Raw genomic sequence first — 22,493 nt, 5'->3', positions numbered from 1 at the left:
CCTCCGTAGTCCTGCCTGGGTTTTCCAAGAATACGTCCCCGTTGCGCTTGATCATGGTGATCACCTCAGATCGTTGCTCAGGGGTCAATTCTGGGGATATTCTCACTTGGCCAGGTGGGTTGCTCTCGGGAGGAGGTGACCCTAGAGTGACTACATGAGCTTTTCTGTTTTGCCAAGGTTTCAACAGGTTTACATGATAGATTTGCTCCAGCGTTCGGCGTCCAGGCTGTCGGACCTTGTAATTGACTTCTCCAATGGCTTCTATTATCTCAAATGGCCCCTGCCATCTAGCCAGGAGCTTGCTCTCCGCTGTGGGTACAAGCACCATTACCCGATCTCCCACCTGGAATTTTCAGATCGTCGCTTGGCGGTTGTAGTATGTTTGTTGGGCCCCTTGTGCCCTTTCCATGTGTTCCCGCACTATGGGGGTGACTTGGGCTATCCTGTCTTTCATCTGCAACACATGCTCGATGAGGTTTTTCCCTGGGTTCAGCTGTTCTTCCCAACTTTCCTTGGCAATGTCCAATATGCCACGGGGGTGGCGACCATACAACAGTTCAAATGGGGAGAACCCAGTTGAAGTTTGTGGTACCTCCCTTATCACAAACATTAGGTACAGTAACAGGGTGTCCCAGTTTTTCCCATCCCGGCTCACCACCTTTCGTATCATGTTCTTCAATGTTCTATTAAAACGTTCGACGAGGCCATCTGTCTGCGGATGATAGACTGATGTCCTTAGGGTCCGTATGTGGAGCATGGCACATAGGTCCTTCATTAATTTAGACATAAAGGGAATCCCTTGGTCCGTCAGAATCTCTTTAGGTATTCCCACTCTAGCAAAAATCTGGATTAATTCTTTAGCTATGATCTTGGACGTAGTGTTCCGTACGGGAACAGCCTCGGGGTACCGGGTGGCATAGTCTATCACCACCAGTATGTGCTCATGGCCTCGGGCCGATTCTTCCAGCGGCCCTACTAGGTCCATAGCTATTCGCTCAAAGGGGACATCAATAATCGGCAGAGGTACCAAAGGTGCCCTTAGGCGTGGTCGGGGCCCATGTAATTGGCATTCCGAACAGGAGGCACAATATCTTCGGACCACCGCATATATTCCAGGCCAAAAAAACCTCTGCAGAATTCAATCCAGGGTTTTATCTATTCCCAGATGGCCCCCGAACAAATGGCTGTGGGCTAGCTCCATCACTCCCCTCTGATGTTTCTGTGGTACTAGGAGTTGTTCCACGACCTGCTCTTGGATACGGACTACCCTGTATAGCAGATCCTTCTTGATCACATAATATGGCCCTGGGCCCTTGGCTCTTCCCTCCACAGGGACCCCATTCACCTCAACTACTTCTTTGCGAATATTATTATATACTGGATCATTGGCCTGATCCAGCCCAAAATTCTCTAGTGAAGGCCCAATTTGCCCAAACTCAGGGGGTTCTATTCCCCTTCCCCCTCGAGGGAGGTCCCTGGGGAACTGGGCCCAGCTGCTGGCCTTACAGCCTCCTGCCTAGTTTCCTTGTCAGTCCGACCAGCTTTTTCCCCTACGAGTATAGGCTTCTGGTTCTGGGTCAGGATTCTTGTTCCTCTCCTTTTATCTGCCCTCCTTTCTCGCCGAGTCTTCCTGGGTTTCTCAGGGGGCGAGAATAAATCCTGGGCAAACTCATGGAAGGCCGGGGGGTCACTAACTATCGAGGCCATCCCATTGCTCTCTGGGTCATTATCACCTTCTGACTCCCCTCCAGGAAGTAGACTGCTGAACCCTGCGAAGTCTCGTCCTATGAGGACTGGGTAGGGGAATTTCGGGACCACCCCCACCATCACCTTAATGGGGTTCCCCAGGACCTCCATTTTTACTGGGATGGTCGGGTAGTAATTGACATCCCCATGGACACAGGATATCCCTGTGCACTTGGCCCGGGATAGTTGATCATACCCGACCAGCTTCCCCGAGACCAGCATGACTGCGCTTCCTGAGTCTACTAATGCGGTGGTCTTTATGCCATTCATTTTAACTGACCTAGTATATCTATGAGGGACCATCGCTACCCCTACTAGATTTATCAGGTCACATGGCTCTTCCAGATTTCCCAGGTCGCATTGCATGTGCTCCTCTAGGTTTGGGCATTGGGCAGCTATATGCCCTATCTCTCCACATGCATAACATCGGTATCCTGCTCGGGGCAGCCCCCTAATTTTCGGGCTGTGAGGCCTTACCCCCGAGTCTTTCTCTCCCAGTCCCCGAGTCCCTCCGAGTACTCTGGCTGCTCTTTGGCCTCCTTCCTCCCCTCCAGAGTTCGGCCCGGAGCTACAGCAACTCGAGCCCTTGGTACATGGACTTGTCTTCTACTCTGGCGCCTCCCTTCCGCAGTGGTCCGAGAAAGTTCCTGCGCTGCTAGATGTCTCTCTACGAGGGCAACTAGCTCATCATAGGAGGAGGGATCATTTTGACTGACCCATCCTCGTATGGCCGGCGGTAGCCCTCTCATGTACCTGTCCAGCACCATGGTTTCCACAACTTCCTCCAGCCGGTGGGTCTCGGGGCGCAGCCACTTCCTGGCTAGATGGATCAGGTCAAAGAGCTGAGACCTCGGGGCTTTGTTGACCCGGTATGTCCACTCATGGAACCGTTGTGCCCTTACAGCTGTCATCACGCCAGACCTCGCTAGGACCTCCGCCTTTAGCTGGGAGTAATCTGAAGCTGCTTCTGTTGTCATGTCAAAATATGCTTTCTGTGCCTCCCCACACAGAAAAGGAGCCAGAATACTGGCCCACTGGTCTTGGGGCCAGGCCTCCCGCCGGGCTGTTCTCTCAAACGCAAGGAGGTATGCCTCCACGTCATCATCCATCGTCATCTTCTGTAAGCAGTGACTTGCCCGCAGGGGCCGAGTCCCAGGGGGGCCGTGCGCTAGGGTGGTCAGGGCTTTTAACTGGTTCACAACCTCATGCAGGGTGGCTCGATCCTGAGCCACCTGGCTCATCAGTAGTTGATTTGTCTCCTGCTGTACTCGCACTGCCTCCTGCTGGGCAGCTATCTGCACCCTGGTAGCTTCTTGTTGGGCTGCAGTGGCCTGCAACAATGCCTTTACTACATCCTCCATTTTGGGTTTGTTTGTGTTTTTTTTTTCTCTGGGTTGGGGGGTGCTTTACCCTGCCCCAAGATGACGTGCCACGAAGTCTCACTCTTATCCCACTTTTGACACCACGTGTGGCAAGGCACCTCCTCAGTCTCCCCAGTCTCTGCTCCTTTCAGCCCTGGTGAGACAGGCTCAGGTAATGTGGTCCCCCTTGGGACACAAGGGAAATTTGCTCCCTGTATCTCCACTAGTCCTGGTTAGTGAATTCTTACCCCCCTTGTGGGAGAAAGTACGGCCTCTCCTCCTGGAGGGTCTCGCTGTTTTTCTGCTCCTGCACTCCTGGCAGCAGGGCTTCTTCTCTCTCTACTCTCCTCCCCTTCCTTCCACAGGGAAGGGTTTAAAAAGGTCTCAGGCAGCCCCAAGTTGGAATCAGCTGGTCCCAATTAACCTCAGGTAGCTCCCCCCTCAGCTAATTCTAATTTACTACCTTGGTAACCTTTCCCAGCTGAACCTGATTGACCTGTGGTTGCCTCTCAGTTGATAAGGAGGAGGGCCTTTTAACCTTCTGTTACTGATTCCTACCCCTCCCTTGCAGCTATCTGTCCTGAGTTTATCACAATATAAAATGATGGGGTCTAAATTAGCTGTTACTACTTAAGAAAGAGATTTTGGTGTCATTGTGGATAGTTCTCTCAATTTGCAACAGCAGTCAAAAAAGCTGGGAATGGGCAACAGGGGATGGATTATTTGATGATTACCTGGTCTTTTCATTCCCTCTGGAGCACCTGGAATTGGCTATTGTTGGAAGACAGGATACTTGACTGGATGGACCATTGGTCTGACCCAGTATGGCCAATCTTATGTTCTTAAGAATTCTTCCACAGACTCTGCCTCAAAAAATTCTTTCACAAAAATGATGAGACCACTCACAAATACCACATCCCCACTAACAATCGTAAGAAAAAAATAATCTGACTGGATACCACAGAGCGGATGAAACCACACTCTTGATCTTTACATTGATTGCTTCAGGAAAAAAACTGACCATAAAATCCTTAAACATCACATCCACCACAATCTCTTCACCACCGAGAGGATAACCATACAATCCCTGAAATCTCACCACCAGATAGTGATCAAACCAGCAGACAAAAGGGAGTGCCATCATAGTCCTCAACAATTAACAAGACCAACCAACAATTCTCCGACACCAACTTCTACAGTATAAAGAACTCGAAGAAGACCCCACACCACAGTTTACCCAGAAATTTGAGGCTATCATCAAATCTTTCCCCAAACAACTCCAGGAGAAACTCTACAACCTCACCCCCCATGAATGCACCCCAAGGACCTTCTATATACTTCACAAGATACATAAACAAGGGAACCCAGGCAGAACCTTCATATCTGGCCACAGCACTCTTACTAAAGGAATATCAGGACTCATAGGAACCATCCTCAAACCACTCACCACACAAAGGGCCAGTTTCCTCCAAGACACAACTGACTTCCTCCATAAACTCTGCAACATTAACAACCTCCCTCAGAACACCGTCGTTGCCATCATGGATGTCACTTCTCTACATACCAACATCCTTCACAGTGACAGCATAGTTGCCTGGCTCTAATATTTACAAGACAATGGACAGCCCTCTGAGATCCACCCTGCGACGTTGCAAGCTATATGATTTTATGAAAATATGCTAATGAGTTTGAATATAATGTAACTGAAATATGCTTCATGCACAAGGTCTCTTGTAAGGTTTCATTACAAAGCTTATAATCTACTGAGTATTTGTATAAATGTATCACTCTTGTACCTGAAAACTAGAAATATGAAATATGAAATAGAACTCTGAGGGCCTATTGTAATTATGCAATTGTGGGCCATTAATTGCGGTTTGGAATCTTGATGGCTTCCATCAACCAGGACAATTGACTGTAGATGGCTCTGTTTTACTTGTGAGTATTCCTGTATACGAGTGTGCTGGCAAGTGGGTAATGATGTCTTATTGTGACATGTGATCTTGTCACCTGAACTGGAATCCATCTTTAACCTGGTGCTTTTCCATTGAGAAGGAGAGGGAGGGAACCTGGAGAGGGACAAAGGATTCCCACCTTATGCAAAAGATATATAAGTGGGTGGAACAGAACAAAGTGGGGAAGCTATCATGAGAAATCCCCTAGCTACCATCTGAGCTGGAACAAGGGCTGTACCAGGGGAAAGGATTGTGCTCAGACTAGGCAGGCATCCAGTCTGTGAAAGAAACTTATTGAAACATCTCTGAGGGTGAGATTTAATCTGTATTCAGTTTTATTACTGTATTAGGTTTAGATTTGCGTGTTTTATTTTATTTTACTTGGTAATTCACTTTGTTCTGTCTGCTACTACTTGGAACCACTTAAATCCTGCTTTCTGTATTCAATAAAATCACTTTTTACTTATTAATTAACCCAGAGTATGTATTAATACCTGAGGGGGGCAAACAGCTGTGCATCTCTCTCTCTCAGTGTTATAGAGAGCAAACAGTTTATGAGTTTACCTTGTATAAGCTTTATACAGGGTAAAACGGATTTATTTGGGGTTTGATATTTTCATCCTCTGCATGGATGATAATCTCCCTCATAGATTTCAACAACTTACCACCACCCGTCCATTAAACTCTCTGTGGAGCACTCCCACACTAGCATCAATTTCCTGGACACCACAATCAGCTTCAACAATGGAACCCTACAGACAGCTATACACAAGAAACCCATGGATCACCACAGCTACCTTCACAGATCCAGTAACCACCCAAAACACACCGAGAAATCTGTTCTCTACAGCCAGGCATTCAGATACCACAGAACAGGACACACACCTTAACATACTCAAAATTGTCAGGAATTGGGGCCTGCAGCAGAGCTAGTCTCCAGGCAGCCTCGTCAGTACAGCTGGCCTGCAACAGCTGCCTGATAACCACACAACCTGATTGGCTTCCGAGGCCAGCAGGTTGGTTCTTAAGCCAGGAATAGAAGCACCTTGTGCTCTCAACACTCATGCCCACCAGTGTGCCTGCTCCTGGGCCACCTTATTCCTATCTGGTCCTGCCTTGCACCCAGCCTTGCCTCTCTCCCATCCCTGCCTTGAACCCTTCCTAGCCTGCTACCCTGCTTGCTCAAGTTCCTGACCTCTGGATTTGAACCTTGCCTCTGGCTCCTGACTATGGACTCTGGCTCGACTCCCGGCTCTTATGATTTCTGGTCTTAACCCTAGCTCTGGCAACTGACTACAGCTCTGGCTCCGGCCTGCCGCCTGCTTTGGACACTAAGCTAGACCACCCTCATCCTGGTCGGCTGGCAAAAACTGCCTTTACCAAACAAGGAAACTCCACCAGAGAAGTAAATCGATTCAAGGAACAGGCCACCCAAATACGCCAAGAGAAGCTGCTAAATGCAGAAATAACCACCCCACCTCAAACTGCACACCCCTACTTGTCACCTGCCACCTGCCACCTCACACTAGACTCCAAACAGGATATCATCAAACAGCTACAACCCATGCTCAATGGGGACCCCATCCTGAATGAAATCTTTCCTGAATCTCCTCTTCTGGCCTTCAAACAACCTCCCAGCCTCTCCAAGCTCATTATCAGAAGCAAGCTCCACACAAACCAGGCCACATCAACTCAAAGCAGTACTAGACTCTGCCAGAAAAACAGATGCAAAACCTGCAGCCATCTCTCCACTATGACAATGATCAACACCCTCCACATCACACCTTTCAAGATCCATGGGTCCTACACACGCCTATCATAACACATGGTGTACCTCATCCAATGCGCTCAATGCCTCAACAACAACTACGTGGGTGAAACCAGACAATCACTACACTTCCGAATAAACTCACACAGGAAAATGATAAAAGATAAAAACACCCTATCACCTGTGGGTGAATACTTTTCACACAACAATCACTCTATACCTGACCTCTCAGTCCTCATCCTCAAAGGAAACCTGCACAACACTTTCAGAAGATGAGCCTGGGCACTTAAATTCATAATTCTACTAGACACTAAAATCACAGACTGAACAGTGACACCAGATGTATGCCTTATTACAACAATTTGTAACCCATTAACCAGCACCCCGTTTTTTCCCCTCATATGACTGCAGAGGTGTCAATAGGCCACTCCACCTTGAATGATTCCTTAGATTAGAATATGTATTAACTACCTATGCTAAACAAATCTGCTCCACCTTGTATTTAACTTTGCTGCTCGAAGTAACTTTTCTGGACTTGAAGAACTCTGTGTAACTCAAAAGTTTGTCTCTTTCACTGACAGAAGTTGGTCCAATACAAGATATTATCTCACCCACCTTGTCACAGTTAAACACATCCCTCTAACCACGTAGCATCGGTGTAAATACGACAGAATCTCTCCCATATCATCCTGGTAATCTAACCTGGAACTCCTTTCCTATACCCAGTTCCAAGACAGCCACTTCAGTGTAGTTCATTTCAAAACTGACCATTTTCCCCACAATCCATTTTGTAATACTTTCCCATTGACAATAAATGTATTTGTATAGCATGCTCTACAATACTTTTCTTATAGCATTTCTAAATTTTAATAATAATTTTCCAGTGTTTTTAAGTACTTTACAATATTTGGTAGAGAAGTAACTGGATTTGATGCTCTGACAATGTAGTATCTGCAAACCCACATTATTTGTTCTCAAACATACTCAGGTATTATATTTCAAGAGTGATATTCACTGAAGTAAGCCTATCCTAAACTTTTATACATAAGGATGTGGTAGATTCTCCACTTCTTGAAGTCTTTAATTCAAGCTTAGATGTCTTTGTAAAGAAGATGCTCTTGATCAACTTCAAGATATGGGCTAGGTTCAAGAGTAACTGGGTGAAATCCCATGGCCTGTGTTTTATAGGAGGTCAGAGTAGATGATCATTATAGTCCCATCTGGCCTTCATATATACGCATCTAGCACCTTCCATCTGAAAGGAAACCTAAAAGCTTTATACATGCTGCATTGATCCGTACACCCCCCCTGCTGACACGCTGTCAGAGCTGGAATGGGAAGGGGGGATTCAAATTATCATGAAGGAAGACGAGGCAGACTTGCAAACCTGCACAGACTGATATTTCTTGGGGAAATCCAGTTCCACCCCCACAGCTCTTGGGGCATATGTGTAGAGATCTGGCCCCTCTACACTTCTCCTTTGGCCGCATAGTTTGTTCTGGAGCCGCGCTGCCACTGACACCTCCACAATCACTGCCCACCCAGTCAGAAGCTGGCTAAATACCACACCCCAGTAGGAGAGTAATGGGAGACAAGGCTGGAGGAGGGGTCTAAATTCAATGCGGGGGTGTAGGGACAAGGGATGGAGGGATGGACCTGGCCAGGCCAATGGCAAAGGAAGAGGAATCTGAAAGTGGGGATTTTCAAGCCATCTCAAAAGGAAAGCCCCGCCCCTGCAGCCCTCTCCCTACTTGGGGCCCTGCAGTGCTACTGCCGGGGTTGAAGTCACCCAGATAAGCCACCGCATGGAGAGCTGAGGCACCTCAACCACAGTGAGCCAAGGTAACCACTACAGATGCACAGCCCTTAGGTGGCTGGACCAGGGCAGAGCTGAGGCTGGCGCTAGAGCTGTGCACCCCCATTGAGGTTATTATTGAGAGGGACAGGAAGCTGGCCTCTGTGGGGGCCTGAGGGAAAACAGATGGATTTTGTGGGGGCAAAGGAAACCGAACTAAAATCTGACATGGGGAAAGGCAGGAACTGTGGGGTTTAGGGGGGTGGAGCGGGGATGCAGAAAAGCCAGCAGAGAAGAAATGGTATCTGAGGAGTCTAGGAGGAGATCAGATGGGTAGTAAGGGGGGTCCACTATAAAATAAGCTTGGCGGGGACATCCAGAAACTATGAACCCTGTCCCTGCTTCTTGGCTCCCTAGATACCACATACAGGAGGAGGAGATCTGGTTGAGTGTATTTTAGGGTGGGAAGGGAAGATACCTTATCCAGTTAGCCCGAATAGCACAACCTGAGCTGAGATTGGATCAGGTCCCCAGGCTAACGTCTTGCTCTCTCAGAAAGTGCTGAGGGAACTCTAAGGTCCACTCAGGGTAAGCAAGCCAGGGAGCAGAAACCTTTCATCATCTACTTCCCCATTTCCTCCAGCTCCCAGCTTCGCCCCGGGAATATGTATGCTAGACTTTCATGTCAATTGTTGGGTGCTGCTTGGTGCACCAAGCTCATCAGCGCTCTGGCATGATTTCCGACCTTCCTGTCGGCCTTCGAGGAGATAAGGAAGCAGGAAGCGTTATTCATACTTGCTGTGTTGGTGCTCAGCACCAAAGTGGCACTGAGTACAAATGTGTACGCAGCTGCTAGCAGGGAAGGTATTGGAGTCACTCTCCCCTGTATTCTACCAGCTCTTTAAAGGCAACTCATCTTTGACCTGTTCTGAGTATGGATGAAGGATGCCTATTCAGACAAGGATCGGAGCAGGGAGAAACTGCCAGGAGTTGCACAACAGGTGGTTTGAGCATATCTAATTGTTAGGATGATTCACCTTTGCTCACCGTGTTTATCATTAGGAAACATGCTGCATTTATCTACAAAGCATCCCTGTGATTAATGGCAAAGTGGAGGCTTATGGCTGTTAAAACACTGAACCCAGAGGGATTCGAGTAAATCCAGATGAATTAGGAAGCAAGAACAATGACAACAAAGGGACAAGAAGCTGGGTTTTAACAAATGGATGAAAACCTTTTGGATCGAAATGCTGAGAAAACTGCCAATTAATAAGAATTCTTTGAATTGTCTGGAGCGAATTGGGCTGAATTAGGAGGAATCTCAGGAGTAGAGGAAATGTTTCTCCTAGAACTGCCCCAGAGTAGAGGAACTGCTCCAAATACCACAGACAGCCCTTCTTTCTCTCAGCTATGTCAGCTGGAGTTTTGCCATTGGTTTCATTAAGGGGCAGGATTCGATCCAGTAAGAGTCTGTCATTATTCATTTATATACTGAGTTGTTTTCTAAATTGCCACAGGCAATTTTACGAAGGTAGTCTGAATACATTCCATTGATCCTTTTGGGATAGAACATCGGAGGTTAAAAGAAAAAGCAGGGAAGGAGAAATGGTACCATTTTTCTATTGGGTGGGAGCCAGAAAGCAGAGTGGTGAATGTTTTACAAGAGGAAACGTTTCTGGGTACATGATAAAGGTCCAAGGGAGCTGGGGAACTCAAGCCACCTGTAGCAGCTCATGCTTCTAGCTCTGGACATCCCTGGTTGAATCCCAAGCGTGTTGGCCAAGTTGGCGGCTGTCAGAGATAAGCAAACCCTGACACAGGCCAGCCCTGGAGCTTAGGGGACAGGAGTCGGAGCTTTATGGCATAACAGCGCATCATTCTGATTTTACGTTATATCACCCCCTGCATGTTCAATGATCAGCAGCAGAGAGAAATCCCAACATACCAGTCTCTCGATCCTTCCGCTCTGGTCTCTAAACTCTCCTGAGGATTGTCTGGCCAGGACATCACTGTACTGGATACTAGTGACTTTAAAGTTGCCATTGTAATAGAACAGCCTCTGATCTGAAAGGAAAGAAAAGGAATGGGGAATACTTGCATTACAGCCCATCAAGGGCTGACTCAGACCACTCTGGGGTTTCCTGGGAAAACATTTGATGGCCCAAGAGTGGGCAGGCTTTCACCTGCATTAATGCCATTAAGATGGCAGCGGTGCAAGAGCTGGCAGCAGTGGATAAAAGCTTCCTGTTGAATAGAACAGGGGTGGGGGTTGACCTTTCCATGTGGACTGAACAGAGCTGTAACAATGAGGGGGCAGATCATCCGATTCCCCAGGAGGGTATCCCCATCAACCTCTCTGCCAACAAGCTGCAGTTCATATTCAACCCCACATGGCACCAGAGCATGGGCAAGAAATATCGAATGGGCCCACTGCCCTCCCGGGCTGACCCACAACTGTGTGTGTTGCAGTGGTGCTTAGGAACCACACTCAAGGATCAGGGTCCCATCGGGCCAGGCACTGTACAGGCACATAGCAAAGAAGAGCTCACAGTCCGAATGAGACAGGCCGGGTGAGAGATGAAGGGACCAACAGAACGGATAGTTTCTCAGGAAGCGCTGGTTACTTGGCAAACCAGAGCCACACGGCAGTGATGTGCAGGCATCACAGCAGAGGTGGGTTTAGAGGAAGGATCTGAAAAGAGTACAAGACAGTGGCCTTATGACCGAGAGACAATAGCGACAGTGATACTTGCTACCCCATGTGGCAGGAGGCAGCATGGAGCAGAGATTGCTGAAGGGGGAAAGAAGCAGGAGATGTCGAAGTTGGTGGTAATTCCCTCCGAGATGAGTTTTAATTCTGCTGATGGAAACACTGGCTCCCAGTAACGTGCAAAGCACCTGAACCTGAGGCAGCTGCACCATACCACCTGCCCAAACAGTGAAATCAACACAATACTTACCATAGGCCAAAAAATACACCAGGAGGCCAAAGGTGATTGCTGCTGCCATCGCTATAGCCACGGCGATTAGAGCACTCTTCCAGGGCTTGAAAAATCTCGGTTTGGTGGCCAACTTCTGAACTCTGAAAAGCAAAGGGGGAAAAACATCCCCTGCTATTAGTAAATGTACCAATAATCCCAATCTGTCATTTCCCCCGCGACCTCCCCATCCCAGACAAAATGCTCCAGGGTGCTGCTGCCACCCTAAACAGTCAAAAAGCCTGAGTCGACCCTTAAAAATCACAAGATTGGCTTTACAATCATGAGAGTTTAGGAAAAACAAGTGCTGGGTTCTTTCTATTTGCTTTCTGGTTATTGAACCTTTAGGGGTCGCCTGGGTCACATTTTCAAACTTCTCTTCATGGTCAAGTGTTCTAAAAACCTACTACCTTCTTTAAATGAAAGCCAACAGGTTCACATAACTCCAGGAGCAGGATTTCTAATAAAGACACCAAATATCATGAGACTTGCAGTAAAATCACAAGAGTTGGCAGTGAGATAGGTCAAACATTATACCTCTCTTTAAAAAGGGGAACAAATAGAATCCAAGGTATTATAGACCAATCGGCCTAAATTCAACACTGGAAAGATACTGGAACAAATTATTAAACAATCAGTTTGTAAGGACCTAGAGGATCATAGGGTTATAAGGAATAGCCAGCATGGAATTGTCAAGAACAAATTATGCCAACCTAATTTCCTTCTTTGACAGGGTTACTGGCCTAGTGAATAGGAGGAAAGCAGTTGACACGACAGATCTTGATTTTAGTAAGGCTTTTGACACAGTCTCACATGGCATTCTCATAAGCAAACTAGTGAAATGTGGTCTAGATAAAATTATTAGAAGGTGGATGCAAACCTGGTTGAAAGATAGCACTCAAAGTATCAACGGTTTACTATCAAAATGAGAGGATATATCTACTGGGACCCCTTGGGGGTCAGTCCTGGGTCTGGTACTATTCAATATTTTTATTAATTACTTAGATAATTGAGTGGAGGATATAACTGGTAGTACTCCTGAAAAGGATCTGAGGGTTATAGTGGATCACAAATTGAATATGAATCAACAATGGGATGCAGTTGCAAAAAAGGCTAAAATCATTCTGGGGTGTATTAACAGGAAGTGTTGTATGTAAGACATGAGAGCTTTGCGAACAGGGGCTGCTAACAGGGAGTTTCGCAAGGGAGTTTGGAAGGGGAGTGGGAAGGGGGCAAAGGCCCCTTGCTGTTTTTTGTTTTAAAACCTATAAACTAGTCTACAGTCAAAACTTCTTGCTTTAAACAACTCCTTCATTAACTAAGAGACAATGGAGGCAGAAGCGCAGCAGCAGCGTGGGAGCTATCCAGTTTATTGTGCTGAGCGCGGCATGTATGATTACCTGCCCTGTGGGTGGATGGCGGATGTGTGCAAGCGGTGCAAGGAGCTCCTGGCCCTCAGAGACCACGTAAGGGCTTTGAAGGCCAGAGTAGCAGAACTGGAGGAGCTAAGAGAGGCAGAGAGGTATGTTGATGAGGCTTTCCGGGACACTGTAGAATTGTCCCACCTCCGGTCAGACAGCCCCTGCGCTGTTGAGGAGGATGAAAGGCCCAGGGAAGCAGAGCAGTCTATGGGAGCAGAGGGAAACCTTCCCATAATTGAGACCCTGCTTCCAGATAGTATTGGGGTATCCTCTTGCACTGAGGTTACCTCTCCGGGGGAGAGAGCTCCAGTTACTAGGAAAAGGCAGGTGTTAATAATGGAAGGTTTGATCATTAGAAACATAGATAGCTGGGTTTGTGATGACCGGGAGAACTGTATAGTGACTTGCCTGCCTGGTGCAAAGGTTGTGGATCTCTTGAGGCATCTAGACAGACTTATGTGTAGTGCTGGGGAGGAGCCGGTGGTCGTGGTGCATGTAGGTACCAATGACATAGAGAAGGGTAGAAGAGATGCCCTGCAGGCCAAATTCAGGCTTCTAGGGAAGAGACTGAAATCCAGGACCTCTATGGTGGCATTCTCAGAAATGCTCCCAGTTCCATGCGCAGGGCCAGGTAGGCAGGTAGAGCTTCAGAGTTTGAATGCATGGATGAGACGATGGTGTAGAGAGGAGGGGTTTACATTCATTAGGAACTGGGGAAACATTTGGGATGGGAGGAGCCTATACAGGAGAGATGGGCTCCACCTAAACCAAAGTGGAACCAGACTGCTGGCACTAAACATTAAAAAGGTTGTAGAGCAGTTTTTAAACTAGGAGATGGGGGAAAGCCGACTGCTGCAGAGGAGCATGTGGATTGGACAGAGACTTCTCTTAGAGGAGAGTCTATTGATCGAGATTCTCAAGGTTTTAGTCAGGAACAGAGGATGGAAGAGGATAATATAAGGGCCAGATCAGACGAGAAACATTCACATAAAAAGGCATCTGGCACATAAGACAAGGGCAGACAAATAAACAGGGACAAGTTTTTAAAGTGCTTGTACACAAATGCTGGAAGTCTAAATAATAAGATGGGTGAACTAGAGTGCCTTGTGATAAAGGAGGATATTGATATAATAGGCATCACAGAAACCTGGTGGACTGAGAGCAATCAATGGAACACAATCATTCCGGGGTACAAAATATATCGGAAGGACAAAACAGGTCATGCAGGGCAGGGAGTGGCACTATATGTGAAAGAAAATGTAGACTCAAATGAAGTAAAAATCTTAAGTGAATCCACATGTTCCATACAATCTCTATGGATAGTAATTTCATGCTCTAATAAGAATATAACATTAGGGATCTATTATTGACCACCTGACCAGGACAGTGATAGTGATGATGAAATGCTGAGGGAGATTAGAGAGGCTATCAAAATTAAGAACCCAATAATAGTGGGGGATTTCAATTATCCCCATATTGACTGGGGAACACGTCACCTCAGGATGAAATGCAGAGACAAAATTTCTCAATACCTTAAATGACTGTTTCTTGGAGCAGTTGGTATGGGAACTCACAAGGGGAGAGGCAACTCTAGATTTAGTCCTGAGTGGAGCACAGGAGCTGGTCCAAGAGGTAATTGTAACAGGACCGCTTGGAAATAGTGACCATAATATAATGACATTTAACATCCCTGTTGTGGGAAGAACATCTCAACAGGCCAACACTGTGGCATTTAATTTTAAAAAGGGAAACTATGCAAAAATGAGGGGGTTAGTTAAACAGAAATTAAAAGGTACTGTGACTAAAGTGAAATCCCTGCAAGCTGCATGGGCACTTTTTAAAGACACCATAATAGAGGCCCAACTTAAATGTATACCCCAAATTAAGAAACACAGTAAAAGAACTAAAAAAGTGCCATCGTGGCTTAACAACCATGTAAAAGAAGCAGTGAGAGATAAAAAGACTTCCTTTAAAGAGTGGAAGTCAAATCCTAGTGAGGTAAATAGAAAAGAACATAAACACTGCCAAATGAAGTGTAAAAATGTAATAAGAAAAGCCAAAGAGGAGTTTGAAGAACGGCTAGCCAAAAACTCCAAAGGTGGTAATAATCAGAATTAGGAAGCCTGCTATACAACCAGAGGGGCCCCTCAATGATAGAGATAGAAAAGGAGCGCTTAAAGACAATAAAGTCATTGCGGAGAAACTAAACGAATTCTTTGCTTCAGTCTTCACAGCTGAGGATGTTAGGGAGATTCCCAAACCTGAGCCGGTTGTTGTAGGTGACAAATCTGAGGAACTGTCACAGACTGAAGGGTCACTAGAGGAGGTTTTGGAATTAATGGATAAACTTAACATTAACAAGTCATCAGGACCAGATGGCATTCACCCAAGAGTTCTGAAAGAATTCAAATGTGAAGTTGCGGAACTATTAACTAGAGTTTGTAACCTGTCCTTTAAATCAGCTTCTGTACCCAACGACTGGAAGATAGCTAATGTAACATCAATATTTAAAAATGGCTCTAGAGGTGATCCTGAAAATTACAGACCAGTAAGTCTAACGTCGGTACCGGGCAAATTAGTCGAAATAATAGTAAAGAATAAAATTGTCAGACACATAAAAGAACATAAATTGTTGGGCAAAAGTCAACATGGTTTCTCTAAAGTGAAATCGTGTCTTACTAGAGTTCTTTGAAGGAGTCAACAAACATGTGGACAAGGGAGATCCAGTGGACATAGTGTACTTAGATTTCCAGAAAGCCTTTGACAAGGTCCCTCACCAAAGGTTCTTGTGTAAATTAAGTTGTCATGGGATAAAAGGGAAGGTCCTTTCGTGGACTGAGAACTGGCTACAAGATAGGGAACAAAGGGTAGGAATTAATGGTAAATTCTCAGAATGGAGAGGGGTAACTAGTGGTGTTCCCCAAGGGTCAGTCCTAGGACCAATCCTATTCAACTTATTCATAAATGATCTAGAGAAAGGGTAAACAGTGAGGTGGCAAAGTTTGCAGATGCTACTGAACTGCTCAAGCTAGTTAAGACCAAAGCAGACTGTGAAGAACTTCAAAAAGATCTCACAAAACTAAGTGACTGGGCAACAAAATGGCAAATGAAATTTAATGTAGATAAATGTAAAGTAATGCACATTGGAAAATATAACCCCAACTATACACACAATATGATGGGGGCTAATTTAGCTACAACAAATTAGGAAAAAGATCTTGGAGTCAGCGTGGATAGTTCTCTGAAGATGTCCATGCAGTGTGCAGAGGCGGTCAAAAAAGCAAACAGGATGTTAGGAATCATTAAAAAGGGGATAGAGAATAAGACGGAGAATATATTATTGCCTTTATATAAACTGATGATACGTCCACATCTTGAATACTGCTTACAGATGTGGTTGCCTCCTCTCAAAAAAAAATACTAGCACTAGAAAAGGTTCAGAGAAGGGCAACTAAAATGATTAGGGGTTTGGAGAGGGTCCCATATAAGGAAAGATTAAAGAGGCTAGGACTTTTCAGCTTGGAAAAGAGGAGACTAAGGGAGGATATGATAGAGGTATATAAAATCATGAGTGATGTGGAGAAAGTGGATAAGGAAAAGTTATTTACTTATTCCCATAATACAAGAACTAGGGGCCACCAAATGAAATTAATAGGCAGCAGGTTTAAAACAAATACAAGGAAGTTCTTCTTCACACAGCGCACAGTCAACTTGTGGAACTCCTTGCTTGAGGAAGTTGTAAAGGTAGGACTATAACAGCGTTTAAAAGAGAATTGGATAAATTCATGGAGGTTAAGTCCATTAATGGCTATTAGCCAGGATGGGTAAGGAATGGTGTCCTTAGACTCTGTTTGTTTGTCAGAGGGTGGAGCTGGATGGCAGGAGAGAGATCACTTGATCATTACCTGTTAGGTTCACTCCCTCTGGGGCACCTGGCATTGGCCACTGTTGGTAGACAGGATACTGGGCTAGATGGACCTTTGGTCTGACCCAATATTGCCGTTCTTATGTTCTTATGTTCTTGTCTACTTGACACTGGTGAGGCCTCAGCTGGAGTCCTGTGCCCACTTCTGGGCACCACAATTTAGGAGATAGGTGGACAAATTGGAGAAAGTCCAGAAAAAAGTAACAAAATGATCAAAGGTTTAGAAAACCTGACCTATGAGAAAATGTTTAAAAAACTGAGCATGTTTAATCTTGAGTATAGAAGATTGTGGGGAGACCTGATAGCCTTCAAATCTGTTAAGGGCCGTTATGAAGAGGACAGCATATATTTGTTTTCGGTGTCCTCTGAAGTTGGGCCAAAAAGTAATGGGCTTAATCTGCAGCAAAGACGTAGGTTAAATATCAGGAAATACTTTCTAGCTATAAGGGTAGTTAAATCCTGGACAGGCTTCCAAGGGAAGTTGTGGAATCTCCATCATTGGAACGTTAAGAACAGGTTGGACAAACACCTGTCAGGGATGGTCTAGGTTGACTTGGTCCTGCCTCGACTTCTTGAGGTCCCTTCCAGCCCTACATTTCTATGATCCTATAGTGGGGGGCCCCTCTTGGCCACATTTCTAGTCGTTAAAACAATCTGCATTAGGACTAGCGATGAAGTCACCTCTCACTGAAGAGCTCCTCCTTACGTTTCCCCATAAGCAATGCAGAGTTCAAGATACTGCATACTCTGAAGATCTAGAGATACCGACCCTCACACTGCAGCAGCCTACTTGATGGTCTGGGTGATATCTCGGGCGTAAACTGGTTAGAAAATGGGTGAAAGTGGCAAAGGACATAACTTTCATTAACTCCACAAGAATCAAATCATGGTCCCACTGAATCACAAAGCATTTTACTTGGATTTCAGTGGGATCAGGATCTGGTCCCAGCTGTACAAAATGAGAGGAACTTGCACTGGCTTGGTGTTGCCTGGGGACCATGTTTAGCTCCTTTAATAATCAGTTTCAAGTCTGATTCAATGAGACATGCAACCGCTGACACCAGGGCCAGTGCTGGCCTCAGGAGTGTTTTGAGAAGCGGTGGCGTAAGTTAAAATAGGATGTGGGGGCAAAAGGCACATTACCCTTTCCTGCAATACACACACCCCTTCTGCCTCCATTGGCCTGCAATTTACACGCATTTTGATCACCAACTGAATGCCAAATGAATGCAAGTTACAGTACTTCACCACCTACACCCATTTTTCAGTGCAACGTGTGTAACTATCCCTGCTGTTTACATCACCATGGCATTTGGACCACAGTCTCCCATGGGGGCAATGGATGCATCCACTCACTCCAGGCTGCATTCGGAACACAGACCACAAAGAGATCGAACATGAACAAGACCAAATGGGGTCCTTGTCTGTTGAGGGCTTGCTCCCTGTACAGTCTTTCCAAGTGCTTGCTGTCAGACTGGCTTTAAAAAGTTCTAAAAAGATGCATCACTGAACAGGATAATGACAGGATAATGACTTCAGCATTCCAGTTATAGTTGGGCCCAATAGCCTGCAAAGCTCAGATTCGCCTACAGAGCCCCAATCCAGAAAAAAAGGAAAAAAACCCTTCAGTACATACTTAACTTTAGCCACACAAGTCCCACTGGATTTTTGTGTGTGCTGTAGCATGTCTTTTAAACTTGCTGTTGGTTATGACAGTTCTTTGGCAACATGAAACCAAAATCTGTTACTTGTAATGCAATTGTCTCCAAATTGCAATATGCCCATCTAAAAGTACATTACAGCACTCAAAGACTTCAGATTAAGTAGGTATTTAGGTGTCTTGTGCTGGATCAGGGACCTAGATTTGAACTTTCCAAAATTTAGGGGGAGGTGGATTGAACTGGGACCTTGGCTCAATTACAGAGAAAGGCACCAGCTGCTAAATTTGAATAGGGATCCCAACTTCCCTAAAGCTGGCAGAGCCTGCTTTATAAAAAATACAAACAAACCTAGCTGCGCATGTACAAACAAGAGCCAATGCTGATTCAACCGTCATTGAAATGCTCCCATGCTGCTTTCGAATGAACAACAGAGTCATTAGCTGTAGTTCTCAGCACCACCAACGCCCTGAAGGTTCTGATTTCTATTTCCTGCGCAGGTTTGTCGCAATGTATTTTCAGTAAGGAATAATGTGATTGCTGTATTAGTGAGATAAGGCAGGTGCTGCAGCTCCAATAGCTCATGACTGTTCTTGTTCCAAAACTCACTTGAATTCACACCTAACGAAAGCTCCTCTGACGTCAGTGCAGTACAGTGAGCCTTAGCCAGGATGGGGTTCTGTGCGGGGCACTTAGAAATTTCTTTCACGAGATGAGCCTTCTGAGAAGTCAAGCTAGTGTACTCCCTTGCTTCCCAGATCTACAATTGAATTCAGAGATTTGCCCTGTAGCTGCAGGATGAGTGATGCAATTCTTTTACATGATCTCCAAATGGCAAGCTTTCTTTCCAAACAGAAGGAGGCTATACACATTACTCAGGCCTGATCAATGCAGTTTTTGTACTGGCATAACTATTTTGGTTAGAGGTGTGATTTTTTTTCTTATAACAAAATTGTTATATTGTTACAACCTCTAGCGTGGACGTAGTTTTATCAATATAAAAAGTCCCTCATACCAGTATTATATATTTCCCATCTCTTAAAGAAATAAGCTATATCAATATAAGCACCTTTATACCAGTATAACTGCATTCGCAATAGGAGGGTTGTACTGCTTTAAACATACCATAGGATAGTATTATAATATACTACAACAGCTTGTGTATAGACAAGCCCCTGAGATACAGTGTCACACCTATATGCAAAAAAACCTTTCAGTTCTCTGCTTCAAGAAATCACAAATGAAAAACGACCGTGATATTTTTCTATCCAGTTTCATGCTCTGAGAGGCAGCTCCATGGCCCATCTCATCCTTACTCTGCATTAGGGCGACCAGACAGTAAGTATGAAAAATTGGGATGGGGTGGGGGGTAATAGGTGCCTATATAAGAAAAAGCCCCAGATACCAAGACTGTCACTATAAAATCAGGACATCTGGTCACCCTAGTCTGCATTCCATCATCACTTACATGCACAAATTCACCACTGTGCAAGATCGCACTGGTGCTTTGTTTCCATATTAAAATGCACAGTAGCTGAATAGATGCATATCCTATTACAGATTAAAAGTTGCAAAGGGTGCTGCTACAGTTAGGAAGAACACAGGTTGAACTAGTTCTTTTCCTTTGTATTGGTTTGCAAAGACAATGCCATATTTTGTACAATCTTAAAAAAAAGTTTCAGTGCATTTAAAGACTAAATCTCACCAACCCAGAACCAACATTTTTTTTTGTTTCAAGTTTCCAGGGAGAGATTATAACCATCAGTAAATTTAAAATATGTTAAACTTCATCAACAGTAAAATGTCTTACTAAATTAGACCCCCGAGCTTGCAATGCAATGGCATTGCAGGATCAGGACCTTATTCTTTTAACTCCATAATAAACTACTCCCTGGAGATAATAGTTTCTTTGTCAATTTCAGTGGGATCACTTGGAGTACGGAGCTGCTCAGGGAAAGGGTATCACAATCTGTCCCTGAGTAATTAGTCACACAGGCAAAAACACAGGATTCATGCCACAGAAGCTTTGCCCTTTAAAAAAAGGCACCTTAAATTGTTCTACTTGGGGGCAGGAGGGACCAGCTAAGTTAGGGGAAATATAAGGGAACAGCCTCAGCCACGATACATTTCTAAATGGAAGCCAAAGCTTTAAGGTCTAGTTAAGTCTAGCTAAGGATTTACACTTGAATTTGCTTTTCTGGCCCATGATCCAACTCCCGCATCAAACCTGGCTCTCCGAGTCATCCTGCCCATGAGCCCCACCCACCCATCAAACCCTAAGTTCCCCTCGCATCCAGCCCGTGAACCCCCCCAAACCATGACTCCCTTTTATCCAGACCAGTGGCTCTCAACCTTTCCAGAATACTGTATCCCTCTCAGAAGTCTGATTTGTCTTGTATACCCACAAGTTTCACCTCACTGAAAAATGACTTGCTTACAAAATCAGACATAAAAACACAAAAAAGTCTCACAGCACACTAATACTGACAAATAGCTGACTCTCTCATTTTTAGCACATAAAATCAATTTAAATATAAATATTGTATTTACATTTCAGTGTATAGTAGATAGAGCAGTATAGAGTCACTGTGTGTATGAAATTGTAGTGTGTATTGACTTCGCTAGTGCGTTTTATGTTGTCCATTGTAAAACTAGCCAAATATCTATGTGAGTTGATGTATCCCTTGGAAGACCTCTGTATACCCCACAGGGATATGCGCACCCCTGGTGGAGAACCACTAAGCCAGGCCATTCCACCAGCTTGCGCTTTCAATATGTGACCTTCCAGTTAATTTCCTCTCCTCCTGCTTTCCCTGCAGTGAATCCCTTCTCCTCTGGGAGTCTGTACATTTCAGAATGGTCAATCATGAGTAGGGTGACCGAATGTCCCAATTTTATAGGCATAGTCCTGATATTCGGGGCTTTGTCGGATATAGGCGCCTATTACCCCTCACTCCCCTCCCAATTTTTCACACTTGCTGTCTTGTCACCCTAATCATGAGCAGCATTTGCCTAAGCATCCTCACAGGGAGAGATGGGGAGAGGTTAAGCCACTGGGTTTTGGAACAGGGAAGAGAGGAGATGACTGGGGGCCTCGCTCCAGGTCCTTCAGACACATCTTAACGTAAACAAAATCTCTCCACAAACAGCATCCCCCAAGTCCAGCTCAGACGGATTAAACACGTCACCTACCTTTGAAGGTCCCATGGCACATCCCGGTAGGTTTGGTAGCCTCGCTGGGATCGACTGAAGTCTCGAAAGCACCGTGAATGCTGCTGGTACATAAAGTCATCGCACGGCTGGGTGTTGCAGGGAGAATAGGATGGTAAGCGAAAAGTCTTCATTGAGCTGCTTGTGGTGCAACACTCAGCAGCGTGTGGGTTTATTGCAAAACGCAGGAACTGGCATGCATATAAAACCCCAAGCAGATGTGAGCATGGAGACGCCAAGCTGCCGATCAGCACTCAGTTGTGCTTGACACTGCTGGGCTCACATGGCAGGGTGGCCACACAGGCTAGGGGAGAAGACTTGTTCTTCACCAGACAGGATTCATAACAGGAAGCGCTTCACATTTCCCTTCAGTATTACTCCCTTTTTGGCAAGCTGATGTCACTGGGCTGTGACCTAAATGCTAGCACCCTCTAGTGCGAACTCCAGGTCAAATCCCTGTTCTTGAGCCTGCATCATTGGCCCTTCTACAGCTCCCCTCCTACACGATGAGTACAGAGAGCAAATAAATGAATACAAAAACAAATGGCTTCTGCCTGGCCAACTCTCCCCAGCTGCTCACTCCTCCCAGACTCACTTGGCATCAGGGATCACAACTATGTGTGCATCAGGCTGGGTAATGATATGTTAGGCACCTTGTGATTAACATAATCCCTGC

General features: G+C 45.5%; 1 protein-coding gene across 1 annotated transcript in view; it reads right to left on the bottom strand.

Moving 5' to 3' along the window:
* The window catches only part of LOC115652910 (transmembrane protease serine 11C-like), a 63,935-nt gene extending 41,848 nt beyond the window's left edge, over window positions 1-22,087 (bottom strand). The window contains exons 1-3 of the mRNA XM_030565558.1: window positions 21,800-22,087; window positions 11,586-11,707; window positions 10,571-10,689 (exon numbers count right to left, since the gene is read on the bottom strand). Of these exons, the coding sequence (XP_030421418.1) occupies window positions 10,571-10,689; window positions 11,586-11,707; window positions 21,800-21,951 (393 nt within the window). The 5' untranslated portion in view covers window positions 21,952-22,087. The remainder of the gene's footprint in view (window positions 1-10,570; window positions 10,690-11,585; window positions 11,708-21,799) is intronic.
* Window positions 22,088-22,493: the final 406 nt, after the last annotated feature.

This window comes from Gopherus evgoodei, chromosome 5 (assembly GCF_007399415.2).
Source record: "Gopherus evgoodei ecotype Sinaloan lineage chromosome 5, rGopEvg1_v1.p, whole genome shotgun sequence".
NCBI classification, from domain to species: Eukaryota; Metazoa; Chordata; order Testudines; family Testudinidae; genus Gopherus; species Gopherus evgoodei.
Note: the sequence above shows the minus strand (reverse complement) of the source record. Positions and strands in the feature narration are given on the sequence as shown.